This window comes from Nomascus leucogenys, chromosome 22a, assembly GCF_006542625.1.
Source record: "Nomascus leucogenys isolate Asia chromosome 22a, Asia_NLE_v1, whole genome shotgun sequence".
Classification (NCBI taxonomy): Eukaryota; Metazoa; Chordata; class Mammalia; order Primates; family Hylobatidae; genus Nomascus; species Nomascus leucogenys.
In genome coordinates this window covers 102196200-102210343 of record NC_044402.1, presented here as the reverse complement: position 1 = coordinate 102210343, position 14144 = coordinate 102196200, and the positions used below count along the sequence as shown (strand labels likewise).

At 38.8% G+C, this 14144-nt stretch overlaps 1 protein-coding gene across 5 annotated transcripts in view; it reads left to right on the top strand.

Moving 5' to 3' along the window:
* ALS2 (alsin Rho guanine nucleotide exchange factor ALS2) overlaps nucleotides 1-14144 on the top strand; it is an 81515-nt gene that overhangs the window by 26499 nt on the left and 40872 nt on the right. For all 5 annotated transcript variants that reach the window (XM_030802559.1, XM_030802554.1, XM_030802556.1 and 2 more), the window contains exons 6-11: nucleotides 400-568; nucleotides 1832-1928; nucleotides 5292-5369; nucleotides 8692-8874; nucleotides 11011-11182; nucleotides 13603-13783. In XM_030802559.1, the coding sequence (XP_030658419.1) occupies nucleotides 400-568; nucleotides 1832-1928; nucleotides 5292-5369; nucleotides 8692-8874; nucleotides 11011-11182; nucleotides 13603-13783 (880 nt within the window). The remainder of the gene's footprint in view (nucleotides 1-399; nucleotides 569-1831; nucleotides 1929-5291; nucleotides 5370-8691; nucleotides 8875-11010; nucleotides 11183-13602; nucleotides 13784-14144) is intronic.

Here is a 14144-nt window from a genome sequence, read left to right as displayed (position 1 = left end):
TACAGTATTTTGTTCAGCATATTCTTTAGAATACAAGTTCTATAGGATGTCACTAGATGTTATACAGAAAAGGATTCTGTGGCTAAATGTTTGGAATTCCAGCTGGGTTAAACCTATTTAAACGGGGCTTTTATTTACAGGATTTGTCACCACCTTCAGTGTGTGCTAATCTGTGTGTGAATCTCTGCAGAGGAGGTGGTGGGAGGATAGATTGTAGCAGTGAGTATTTACCAATTTCATTTGACTAACAGGTCCCCTTTTCTACAGAGAGCCTCTAGAATATGCTTCAAAAATACCATGGGTAGTGTATGTTTTTGAAAATCTTAAGTTTGTCCAAATGATATGTTTTCTTACCCTCTGGACTCCCACTCCTTCACCCCACGTCTGGTTGGTTTTCAGTTTCCCCCAGGCTCTTAAGAAAGGCTGCACGGGTGAAAACGAGGACAGTGGTTCTGACCCCCACATACAGTGGAGAAGCAGATGCGCTCCTGCCTTCTCTGAGAACAGAAGTGTGGACCTGGGGGAAAGGGAAGGAAGGGCAGCTGGGGCATGGCGATGTTCTGCCTAGGTAAGCGCTACCAACATTTACCGATAGGAGTTGGCTTAAACAAATAACCTCTCTCGGGAAGGTCTCTAAATCTCACTTTCCTCATAGAGGAAATCTGGGCTCTACTAGCTTCAGATTATTACGCACCATTAACTCTGATAAAAAGCTGTCACTTCAGTCAAAAATTTGTTCTTAACAGTAAAGGACTTGGCTGGGCATGGTGGCTCACACCTTTAATCCTAGCGCTTTGGCAGACTGAGGCAGGTGGATCACCTGAGGTCAGGAGTTCGAGACCAGGCTGGCCAACATGGCAAAACCCAGTCTCTATTAAAAATACAAAAATTAGCTGGGCGTGGTGTCGGGCGCCCATGATTCCAGCTACTCAGGAGGCTGAGGCAGGAGAATTGCTTGAATCTGGGAAGGGTGGAGGTTGCAGTAAGCTGAGATTGCGCCACTTCACTCCAGCCTGGGCAAAAGAACAAAACTCTTATCTCAAAAAAAAAAAAAAGAAAAAAAGACAAAGAAAAAAAAAGCAGTAAAAGACAAGTATCCATGGTGCACTTTTCCGTATCTTCTTCAATGTGTGTTCCTCTTGGAGTACAGAAAGGGGTGTTGGGATAAGATTATATTTCACTGGAAGACAGGAATGGCTCAGATTTTTAATTGATGAAAAAGAGGCCCTCACCTGTCACATAGGAAAAGAAAAGAGCCAACAGGTTTTCCGTTTTGTTTTGTTTTTTAACCTGAAATTTGTCTCTGCCACTGCCAAAATAACTATAATTGAAACATCAGACTATGTCTATTCACGTATATTAGGGTAAAACTGGCATTTTGTTTATTAGAAACTGTTACGATATTAACAAATTAGATATTGGGAAGTTTTTAAGTGGGTAATTGGAATGATTATGTAAAGTAGTGAGTTAATATAAATGTCTATTCATAGTAGAGTGAAGGCAACTGGAATTAATTTAAAAATTACCTTCTGTGGTTATTTTTTATTGTATCCTAAGTCTACTTTTTGCTATAAAGAATCATTTGTAGTTTTATGATTCTTAACAGATTCTAAATTATGGGGATTAATTAGTGATTGATAGACAAAGATTAAAACCTTCCAAAAATTATTTATGATATTTAGGAGTAGATTGACCATATATCCGTTATGTTTATTTTAATGTTTTCTTTAGAAATATTTATTTTTACATGACAGCACTTTATAATTTGAGAAAGGCTACGATTCTTGCTGAGAATACTTTGACTTTGTGTGCCTATGTGTTTCTCTTTAAGGCTTCAACCGTTGTGTGTAAAATGTCTGGATGGCAAAGAAGTAATCCATCTGGAGGCAGGTGGTTACCATTCTCTTGCACTTACTGCGAAATCCCAGGTAGGAGGCACTGTTAAATGCTTACCTTATTTTCATGGAAGGCCAACATGACATTATGGGACCCTCATTTGTTGATTATCTGTTATATGTCAGGCAGTGATAACCGTATCTCATTTTAGCTTTCCAATATTTTATATGGTATTATTTCCACTTTACAGACGAGGGAAGTGGAGTGCGAGAAATTATGTAACTTATCTAAAGTCACACATACGTAACAGTAGAGCTTGGATTTAAACACTTGTCTCCCTGATTTAGGAGCTTTCTATAATGTGTTCTCATCTAAAAAGAGAACCCCAGATTTTCCAGGGTATTGGTGAATTTTTGTTACAAAGAAGATACATAGTAAAACACTAAGAAAACAAAGGCATTTTCCTTTAAAACTGTGGCACCTGAAAGTGACCTGTAGCATTACTAAAAACCATACCCATGTACATAAACATAAAGAAGTTGTTTTAAGTTTTTATTTTTTTAAACCCAGACTGCTCATCTGCAATAAGTTAATATTAAATATATTCATATTTCAATAATGGTTCTTCACCGATTCCCTTACCCTTTTAAGAAGCCAGTAAAGGATTCTAAGCCCTTTTAATATTTGATTTGATTGCACATTTCACATACTAGGCTAGCCAGAAAACTAACATAACCTGTATAAATATTAATATTAGGAAAGAAAAAGGAGAATTTACTGTTTTTAACATGATTCATTCATTCAAAAGACTTAAAAATGAGAGATTAGGAAGGAGGTCAGTTACAAAATAAAAATTACTGGCTTTATTGTATACATACAATAAAACAAAACATACTTGAGGAAATTCTGCTCACAACTACACCAAAAGTATTAAGGAAGCAGGAATAAGTATAAAATGCGTATAACCCATATGATGCAAACTTTAGAACTCTTTTGAAGGGTCATAAAAGCAGTAGTAAAGGGAGAGATTTTATTTTTGGATGAGATGCGTCAGTTGTAAAAATGTCATTTCTCTCTTAAATCATTAATCAGCACAGTGAAAATTCAGTACAGTCCCCAAAATATTCCAGTATAATATTTACAATTTGATAAAATAATCCCAAAATTACTTTAGAAGAATAAACATAGATGAGCCAGGTAAAAAGAGAGATTTATCCTTATATATTATAAAATTAAACAGATCAATGCAACAGAAATATGCCTATAGGCTAGAAATAATCTCAAGTGTATATGAGAATTTAACATATAAAAGTGGGTGTTTCCATTCAGTTGGGAAAACAAGACTTGAGTATCCGGTAAATGTAGTAAATGTTTACTGGCTTCGTATTTGTAGGAGAAAACTAGGATGGCTATACATATTCTAATTCTGGGGGTATTAATGATGTCATTAAAAACTAGAACCATGTGTATGTGTGCGTGCGTGTGTATGAACAAATTAAGACGAGTCTTTTAGGCATAGAAAAAGACATAATATCAAAACTGGAAATTAGAAAGTAAGATATGTTTGTCAACATGATAATTCAACAGTCCCGAACAGCAAATAAAACACTGTAAACAAAATGAAAATACATAACAAACTGGGTAAAAATATCTGCAACATATGTGATAATGTGTTGCTGCACTTATATATAAAGGAACAATTGTCAAAGGATAAAAATTGTCAAAAAGATATTTATATTTTCGTCATAAAAGAAGTAGAAATGGCCAGCAATAAATGAAAAGATGATCATTTAGCAAATACATTTAAATTAAAAAACAACAGTACAGTGTTTTTCTCACCTATGAGATTAACATATGCAAACCTAAGGATTGCATTCAATGCTGAGCATTGATTAGGATGTGGGAGAAAATATGCATGCAGTGCAGGCAGGAATGTAAATTGGACCTTGCTGGAAGACAGTTTGTCAGTATGTATCAAAAATCAGAACGGCATCGTCTTTGCCTAGGAATTTATCCTAAGCAAATAGATACATGAATATATGTATTCAAGGAATTTTCCTATCCTTTTTAATATTAAAGAATTGGAGGCTGAGTGTGGTGGCTCATGCCTGTAATCCCAGCACTTTAGGAGGTCGAGGTGGGCAGATCACCTGAGTTCAGGAGTTCAAGACCAGCCTGGCCAACATGGTGAAACCCCGTCTCTACTAAAAATACAAAAGTTAGTCGGGCGTAATGGCAGGCACCTGTAATCCTAGCTACTTGGAAGGCTGAGCAGGAGAATTGCTTGAATCTGGGAGGTGGAGGTTGCAGTGAGCCAAGATCGCACCATTGTGCTCCAGCCTGGGTAACAAGAGTGAGACTCTGCTTCAAAAAAAAAAAAAAAAAAAAAGGAATTGGAAAGAACTTAATTCAGTAGGTAGTTTGTTAAAGTGTATGCACAGAGAGTTCTAGATAGTTATTAAAAATGATGTTACAGATCTATACTTATTGATGTACAAAATAGTAGGTGCCACCAAGTGGTTGATCAATGATTTCACTTTATTTCTACTTTTATTTTTGTACTGTCACAGTCTTGTACAATGACCATGAATTACTTTCATAATCAGAATAAATAAACATTTTAACTAAATCTAGTCATTGTAATCTAGTTTCTTTTGTCTGTAGTGGCGTGTAGGTACTTGTGTTTCTCTTACAGTAACTCTTCATGTATGAAAGGTTTTCTGTTCATTCCATAGTACTTTTATTCTACAGAGTAGGAAATTATGATTACTTTTCCTGTATATCACTTAATGTTTTTATTGCTTTCTCTAAAAGAGGTGGTATACGATAATTCCTGGGATTAAATCCTGCCTCTTACATATGAATTTGTGACCATGGGTAAATTAATTAACCTCTCTGGGTTTCCTTATTTATTTATTTTTGTTAGGATTGTTGTGAGAATGAATCATCAATTAATATACAGAAGGTGTTAAGAACAATGTCTGGCGATTAGTAAGCACCTGAAAAGTGTTAGTTATTCTTATTGTTATTGTTGATTCCTCAACTCTGTGTCGTTGTCTTCTTTTTTTTGTTTTTGATACTGAGTTTTGCTCGTGTTGCCTAGGCTGGAATGCAATGGCACGATCTTGGCTCACTGCAACCTCTGCCTGCTGGGTTCAAGCGATTCTCCTGCCTCAGACTCCCAAGTAGCTGGGATTACAGGCGTGTACCACCATGCCTGGCTAATTTTTTGGCTCTGCGTCTTCTTATGTACCAAGACTATTTGCCTATTATCCCTGGTCTTGTTTAAAAATGAATTTCCTTAATATCTGTTAAAGAGTGAAAGACTAATAGAAGTACTTAATGTATAATTGTTGGTATTTGTATATATATGTTAATTTTTATAAAGGTTCAGAGTTGATGTGCAAAATCAGATTCACAACTCTTAGCTACTTTTCTGTGTTTTTTTTTGATAGGTTTATTCATGGGGCAGCAATACCTTTGGTCAACTTGGGCATTCCGATTTTCCAACAACAGTTCCTCGTCTTGCAAAGGTACTTTTGTGAACTTGATAGCAACTTATTCCACAATTCTTAGCTGTAACACCTGATACTTCTCCATTTCTTATTTTAAAATATCAGGGGAATTTCATACATACAGCCTAAATTTGTTTTGGTTTTCATAAGAAAATTTTTAAAAACAGGAAGCCACGTGTTTTCAAGCTAAATACCTGTTTTTTATGTGTTTGTATTTCTTAGCTTCAACCGTTCATTAAATATTCATAGTTCCTTTGTTTTTTAAGTAAAAAAAATGAAAAAGTGCTTTCTTTTAAAACATGTTTCTAGGACTCTGCTGTTTTCTCAGCGTTACCAGATAATGTCTACTCTTTGAGTTCTCCATTGTTTGACTTTTACGTAACATTATTTGGTGGTGTAATTTTGTGTGTGCGTTTTAAAATAACATGCAGAGTAGTAAAACTTTTTTTTTTTTTTGAGACGGAGTCTTGCTCTGTCGCCCAGGCTGGAGTGCAGTGGCGTGGTCTCGGCTCACTGCAAGCTCCGCCTCCCGGGTTCACGCCGTTCTCCTGCCTCAGCCTCCCGAGTAGCTGGGACTACAGGCGCCCGCCGCCACGCCCGGCTAATTTTTTGTATTTTTAGTAGAGACGGGGTTTCACCGTGGTCTCGATCTCCTGACCTCGTGATCCGCCTGCCTCGGCCTCCCAAAGTGCTAGGATTACAGGCTTGAGCCACCGCGCCCGGCCCAACTTTTTTTTTTTTTTTGTAAGCCTTTTCACTTTCTGTAGTAAAGCTAAAAGTAGAGGTGATTTTTTTGTTTTTTTTTTTTAAACTGTTAGATGGCCTGGTTTTAGTTTATGTAATGCTATTGAGAGACTGGTAGCTTCTAGTCTCTTTGATGCAGTTCTGTAGCAGTGTTTCTCCACCTTGTTTTCCGCCTCATCACCCTGAGGAAATACCAAATTCTCATCAATTGTACTGGTTCCTTGAACAAGAGTTTTAGGGTTTTTTGGTAGAGATGCCCTCCATGTGACAGAATGGAATATGGAGGTCATAGATATGTAGTTGGATTCTGATATCTCCCCTGTCCCAAGACATGCTCCCTCTGGAGTAATGGAGATTAAAGAAGGGCAATTATGTCAATTTTAGGAATATGATTTGAATGTAAGTGACAGTTAATAAATATTCCAATAATTCATATATGCAATGTGCACTATGCATCTGTCACTATTGGAGAGTTTTACATGCTGCCTTTCCTTTTGGTGAACTTAATTTTACTGGGAAGAAAAGGCTTAATAAAACATTAGGGAACAATTATTACTTCTGCCTCCAATCTGAAATGTTTTCAGTATAAAACATCGTAGTAGTAAGCTATTCAGTTTCTGATACATTATCACAAACAAAGATATTGCAAATCATTGTTCCTTGTTTTTTGTTTATTTGAAGTGTGGACTTATTCATACTAAGGAAAGCTTTGTAATGTAGCATGGAGACCTGAAAATCAAACTCCTTTTTAACATTTTAGAGTCAAACAAGAGAATAGTTTGTTACAAGATTTTAGTTTCATAACTCTTCGACATCATTAGGAGCTTGGTTTTTTTATTTGAGGAAGGCTGAGAAAAACATTTTTGAAGTCATCCTGATTAATCTGTGAGAATTAAAAGTGAAGGCAGAGTGAGATTTGAATTAGTTTTGAGACTAGGAAGAAGACTCTTTCCTTTTGCAAAAATTGTAATGCATCCTTTGCAAAATGAATGGGAAGTCCGTTATTTGGATAGCCTGAATTTGAGAACATAATGTCATGCCAGAAGAAGACTGCTATAAAATTAGTAGTAGACACACACACAAAATCACCTATGATTTGGAGCCTGACTAGATACTAAGGATCTAATAGATTAGGGGTTATTTGTTCATCACTCCAGGCGTCAGTGCTGAAACTATCTAAACACAAAGGATCTAACAGATTAGAGAGTGTATTTGTGTGTGTGTGTGTGTGTGTGTGTGTGTGTGTGTGTGTGTGTGTTGCCTATCAGTCTAGGAGCTGAAGCTGGGTCTAGAGGTTAGAGGTAGTAGTTTTTGCAGTAACACACTTTCTCCAAATGAAATCTTCTGAGGAATCCCGTACATAAAACCCACAAATGAGGAACTACTTTGGTTAAGGATGGAGTGGGCGCCTAGAGCCCTGGCACCTCCCTTTGCATGGTGGCTACTGAATCACTGTGTGGAATCCCGAGATTTGAAAATTATTGATTTAAAGGCAATGGTTCTCAAACTTTTGCATACATCAGAATCACCTGTGGAGTGCTTGTTAAAACAGAGTGCTGGGCTGGGCGCCGTGGCTCACGCCTGTAATCCCAGCACTTTGGGAGGCTGAGGCAGGCGAATCATGAGGTCAGGAGACCGAGACCATCCTGGCTAACATGGTGAAACCCCGTCTCTACAAAAAATACAAAAATTAGCTGGGCATGGTAGCGGGCACCTGTAGTCCCAGCTACTCAGGAGGCTGAGGCAGGAGAATGGCGTGAACCCAGGAGGCAGAGCTTGCAGTGAGCCGAGATCGCGCCACTGCACTCCAGCCTGGGCGAAAGAGTAAGACTCTGTCTCAAAAAAAAAAAAAAAAAAAAAAAAAAAAAAAAACAAAAAAAAAACGACAGAGTGCTGGACTCTATTCCCCATTCCCCTTCCCCCAGTAGCTCCGGGACCTGGGAATTTGTGTTTCTAACGTTCCCAGGTGATGGCTGCTGCTGCTGCTGCAAAGACCACTGAGAACCACTGGTCTAAGGGATCCCTGTAGATGGGCTTCTCAGGGGCTCTGCCTGTTTTAACATCCTGGGAGTAGGCACAGTAAAGTCATATAGGACTGGTAGAGTTCCAAGTGGGAAAACTCAATTTTAGCACCCAAGAGTTTAGTTGGCCAGAATAGAATTTAACCTTATTAGATTGTTTTCTTTTACCTCGATTTTTGTGCACACAGCCAAATGTGGAGGGACAGAGTTATGTCCTAATTGTCACTTCTAGAGTAGGGCTCTGGAAGTTTCTGGGTCTCTTCATTATAATACAGTCTGTGCAGACTTCCAAAAGTGACAATAAAAAATTAGATGTGTGGTTTTTCCTTTTTAAATTCCAATTTTTCAGATTTTTATAAAAACAGTTCTAAATTTAAAAGCCGAACAAGGGATTCCATCTTACTCCTGCACCTGCTCTGCATTTGATTGGGCAAATTGCTGGGTAAGTTTGCTCTCAGATATGACTGACTTTGCACCACGCTTATTTAAGCAACCTAACGTTTCAGTTCCTGTGGATCCGAAGTTCTCTCTGATTACCTTTATCTTGGACAGACACTATCTTTCTGTCGTTGCAGATAAGCAGTGAAAATGGAGTCTGGAGTGTAGCTGCAGGCCAGGATTATTCCCTGTTTTTAGTGGATACAGAAGACTTCCAACCTGGGTTATATTACAGTGGCCGACAGGACCCTACAGAAGGTGACAACCTTCCAGAGAATCACAGTGGTTCTAAGACTCCAGTACTTCTCTCCTGTAGTAAGGTGAACAGGAATTGGATCCTAAGGCCCACATTCAGTAACACATGAGAAGTCTTTTGTTTTTGTTTTTATTTGTTTGTATGGCTAATTATTAGTAAGCATCTCTAACTACCTTATTTAAAATTGCAAACTCTTTCAAGCCCTCTTCACTCCTTATCTTTTCTCTCCATAGGGCCTATCACCATCGAATATACTGTATAATTTACTTATTTTGTCTATTGTCTGTCCTCCTTACTATAATGTAAGATTCAGAAGGTTAGGGATTTTAGGCTATCTCATTCACTGCTGTAGCATAGTACATACTTTGTAAATATTCTGATATTTGATGAGCATAGTACATTATAAATGTTTGTTGAATTAACACCCTCATGTAGGAATATTGGAAAGTACATTTTACTATGAAGTTTCCTGACTGCAGCCGTAGAGCCCTCGAGGTGAATTAGAACAGAAACAGAGTAGATGAATTTCTGACTATTAAGTGGGAAGTAACAATGCAAGAGCCTGAGATAGGCTCATGGCAGACCATGAGAGACCCAACAGACAACCAACAGTGTTCTGTTTTTCCCTGCTTCACTTCTCCACTTTTAATTTGATTTAATTTATTTATTTTTTGAGCCTGAGTCTTGTTCTGTTGCCCAGGCTGGAGTGCAGTGACGCAGTCTTGGCCCATTGCAACCTCCGCCTCCTGGGTTCAAGCAATTCTCCTGCCTCAGTCTCCCAGGTAGCTGAGATTACAGGTGCCCACCGCCATGCCCAACTAATTTTTGTATTTTTAGTAGAGACGGGGTTTCACCATGTTGGCCAGGCTGGTCTTGAACTCCTGACCTCAAGTGATCTGCCCGCCTCAGCCTCCTGAAATGCTGGGATTACAGGCCTGAGCCACCTTGCTTGGCCTTAATTTTATTTCGTACTGTTTACCTACTGTTTATCCCCTTTTATTTGATCTGCTTTCCCACTCTGTTTTCCCTTCTTTTTTGTAAACTGAAACCATTGGCTTATTTCTGGCTTTCTTTTCCCCATAAAGTAACTCACATTCTCAAAGTGACATACTGCAGGGACATTAACCCCAAAAACTAGTATATTCTAGGATTTCTTATTTTTATTGAGTAAAATAGCATATGGGCTTTTTTTTTTTTTTTTTTTTTTAGTCTTTGTTTTTCTGGCTAGTAAGTTATGAATGTGTGGGGACAAGATCTTTCTTGTTAAAGGTAACATTGGGGCCAAGTACAATGATTCATCCCTATAATCCCAGAACTTTGGGAGGCTGAGACTGGAAGATCACTTGAGGCCAGTTCAAGACCAGCCTGGGCAACATAGCAAGACCCCGTCTCTACCAAAACAAAAAAATATTTAAAGATTAAAGGCAACATTGGCCAAGATGTGTCTGTAGTTGCTGGTCCTGGCTTTACATTCCCCATGAATGATTTCACAGTCTAGATAGGCGATCAAATAGGCTGATGAAAGGAATGAAGCTCTCATGTGTGTCTTTGGTTACCATGGGATGTTAATAGTTCATTGGGTCTGTAGCTTGCCTGCCTGATTTAATGGGATATGTGAATAAAGACATGGAATGTTTTTTATACAGTGGTATCTTGGGTAAATGACAAAAAGTCCCTTTTTAAGAAAATCTCTTTTCATTGTACAAAAGGCAGGTTAATTCTTAGATCCTAGATATTTTAATATATAGCATAGAGATCCTCCCTGGTCTCATTAATCTTATTTTACTCAGAAGGGGGTCCTGAGACATGTATCCTATCATTTGAATCTTTATATATCCAGGGGGTCTGTTTCCAAACACTTGTAATGTGAAATGAAAGGTGTCTTGGAGATAATTGAAAGTAGGTGTATATAGTTATCTATAGATCCGGATATGCATATATAACAATGATGTACTGATGAACCAGCTCTAAAAAAAAGAAGCAACCCCCACGACCCCCCCAAAAAAAACTCTAGTCTGTAGTGCTTGCAGATTTTCACTATGGCCAATTTTCAAGCTGCCAATGGTTTAATTACTTGCTTGCAAATTTTCTGAATATTTAACAGTTAGCTCTTGTCAGCTGATATAAGCCAGCTTCAGTATACCAAATTACTAACATAATTATATGTTATATTTAATCCTTTTATTTTCTTCTGTTTCAGCTTGGATATATAAGCAGAGTGACAGCAGGAAAAGATAGCTATCTAGCCTTGGTGGATAAAAACATTATGGGGTATATTGCCAGTCTCCACGAGTTAGCTACTACAGAAAGACGATTCTATTCAAAACTAAGTGATATCAAATCTCAGATTCTCAGGCCTCTTCTCAGTTTAGGTAAGTTGCAACCCCCTCTCTCCCACCATTAAACCATCAGGTCTTTATCTCTTCTTCGTATATCACAAATAATGAAAACCTGTTAGTTTACGGTTTACTTCTTTCTATCCACTGTCTTTGTGTGTGTGTGTGTGTGTGTACACAGGTAGTCAACAATTTACAAACTGTTTCCAATTTGTCAATAGCCTCACTGCCCCTGCCCTGTCCTGCCACTCTCGGAGCTCCTGCGGCTTGCAGAAGTAGAAAATGGAACTTTTAGGATATTCATGGCAGAGGAACAAAAACAACTTTGGGAAAGTTGACCCTACATAAAGTTAGACTTCCAAACAACACTTCTCCCCCTGCTGGTCCTAAGAGATCTTCCAGTATACTGTCTGAATTTTTTATTTTCCTCATTGTAGTTCTTAGAATTATATCAAGTAGAGATTTATTTGGATTTACAAGTAGTCTCTTAAAATTGTGCATAACTATGAGAGTGTTAAAGATCTTATCTGTCTGGGCTTGGTGGCTCACGCCTGTAATCCCAGCACTCTGGGAGGCCGAGGAGGGCAGATCATGAGGTCAGGAGTTTGAGACCAGCCTGGCCAACATGGTGAAACCCCATCTCTACTAAAAATACAAAAATTAGCCAGGTGGGCGCCTTTAATTCCAGCTACTTGGGAGGCTGAGGCAGGCGAATTGCTTGAACCCAGGAGTCGGAGGTTGCGGTGAGCTGAGATTGTACCATTGCAGTCCAGCCTGGGTGACAGAGCAAGACTCCATCTCGGGGACAAAAAAAGATCTTATCCCTCAGCATGAGTTCATTAAATGTGATTCTTTTTTTTAGCTATGCCAAGCTACAAAGAGGTTGGAAGTGAGGGGGTAATACAGAGGGAATGGGTTACAGTAGTACTAGATGGGATGCCACTGTCCAGATATACTGGGTACCTGGGGGTCTCTGGGAGAATAGAAAGGAATACAGGATGGAAGTTGAGGGAACTGTTGCAGATAAACTTTTCCTATTTAAAATTTTTTTTCTGGGTTTGGCCCTACAGTCAGAAAACAGAGAGGAAGTTTTCTTTCTCTTTCTCTCTCCTGCACTCTTTGCCCCCCTGTGTTGACCCAGAATTCAGGCTAATTCTCTAGTACGTCACTTTTGCCATGTTGAGGACGTTGTCTTCTGCAGGTCAGCCTGTTGTTTCTTTTCTTTTCTTTTTTTTTGAGACAGAGTCTTGCTCTGTCACCCCAGGCTGGAGTGTAGTGGCGCAGTCTCGGCTCACTGCAACCTTCACCTCCTGGGTTCAGGCAATTCTCGTGCCTCAGCCACCTGAGTAGCTGGGACTACAGGTGTGCATCACCACGCCTGCTAATTTTTGTATTTTTAGTAGAGACGGGGTTTTGCCATGTTTCCCAGGCTGGTCTTGAACTCCTGGCCTTAAGTGATCTGCCTGCCTCGGCCTCCCAAAGTGCTGGGATTACAGGCATGAGCCACCGTGCCCGGCCTGCCCGTTGTTTCTAGTGGAAAAACATCTTTTCAAACAACTAATTTACAGTCTTTGTGAATATAATCCTTTTGTAAGCTGAGGACTGTCTGCATTTGTGTTTTTGTTTTTATTACCTTCTGCCTTTTAAGTGTTGTGGAGTCTCTGTTCTATAAATTCCCCTCCTCTAGTTAGGCTGAACATTCCAGGACTTTGCCAAGGGAAAGGAAGCAATCTAAGCTGGAACCTTCCTGGATTGCTGTGAAAGGAAGGTTAAATCTGCCTCTTTCCTGTCCTGGTTGCTGATTTCTTTGTTGGTCTTCCCAGTCTACTTCCCTAATTGCTTGGAAAGAAGTCCTAGAAATGAGGAACTTTAGACAGGCAAAAAGCAAATAATATCCTGGTGCCCTCTCTGAAATTCAGAGCATCCTCGGCGGTCCAATGTTTGGATTGCCTTCTCTGCACTGAAGGGTTGGGCTTTTCAAAGAGGCAAGTAGAGCAGAAGTCAGAACAAAAAAGCTGAAAATGTTAACAAAGGTATAACTCCCCAAGTGAGTTTAATTCCTGACTGTCACTAATCAGTGGCTTAAATTACATAATTGACTTCCCTTCTCTTGGCTTCAGATTACTTATCTTCAAAATGACCAGAGAGTTGCATTAGCTCAGTGGTCCTCAAATTTGGCTCGTCTTTAAAATCACCTGGAGAGTCTTTTTTAACAGAAAAAGCCATCCTGGAGTCTATAAGGTTCCTGTGAATGTGTTTTTAACAAGTTCCTCAAAGGACTGGATGCTGTGATCTTTGAGGTTGCTTTAATACTGTAATCATGTGGGTTCCTTAGTTGAGAGCACATGGCAAAAGTTTAAGTAGTCGTAGAGGAATTCATAATCCTAATCATATGATCATAATAAAGTGATCGGTTTTCAGTTTGTGTTGTCATCATCATCATTATTTTGTTATAGAAAATTTGGGCACTACAACTACAGTCCAGCTGTTGCAGGAGGTGGCTAGCCGATTCAGCAAGCTGTGTTACCTCATTGGTCAGCATGGAGCCTCATTGAGCAGCTTCCTTCACGGGGTAAAGGAAGCCAGGAGTCTGGTCATCCTGAAGCATTCAAGTCTCTTCTTGGATAGTTATACAGAGCAAGTATCCAGTCCCGTGTCATGTTCAATCTCTGCAGGGTTATTCTGCCAAGGAGAACAGCTCCTTAATCAGAAGAGACTAGATTAGGGAGAGTGATATAAGGTAATAGAAATTGCAAAGCAGTATTTTAATCTTAAGCCAACTATAGTTCTGGATTGCTAAAATTGTCTTCCCTAAGTGAAAAAAAAGTTTAAAAATAATGAATTTTCATGTTTTCTTCTATATTCTAGCAGAGTGATAGCATAATTTACATAAAATCTACTATAATAAGTCTGGTTCTTTAGAAAACAATTTTGTTTACTTAACTAAATTGTACTAAAACTTGAAGAAATTAGTAACTAAACAAATTATTTTAAGACC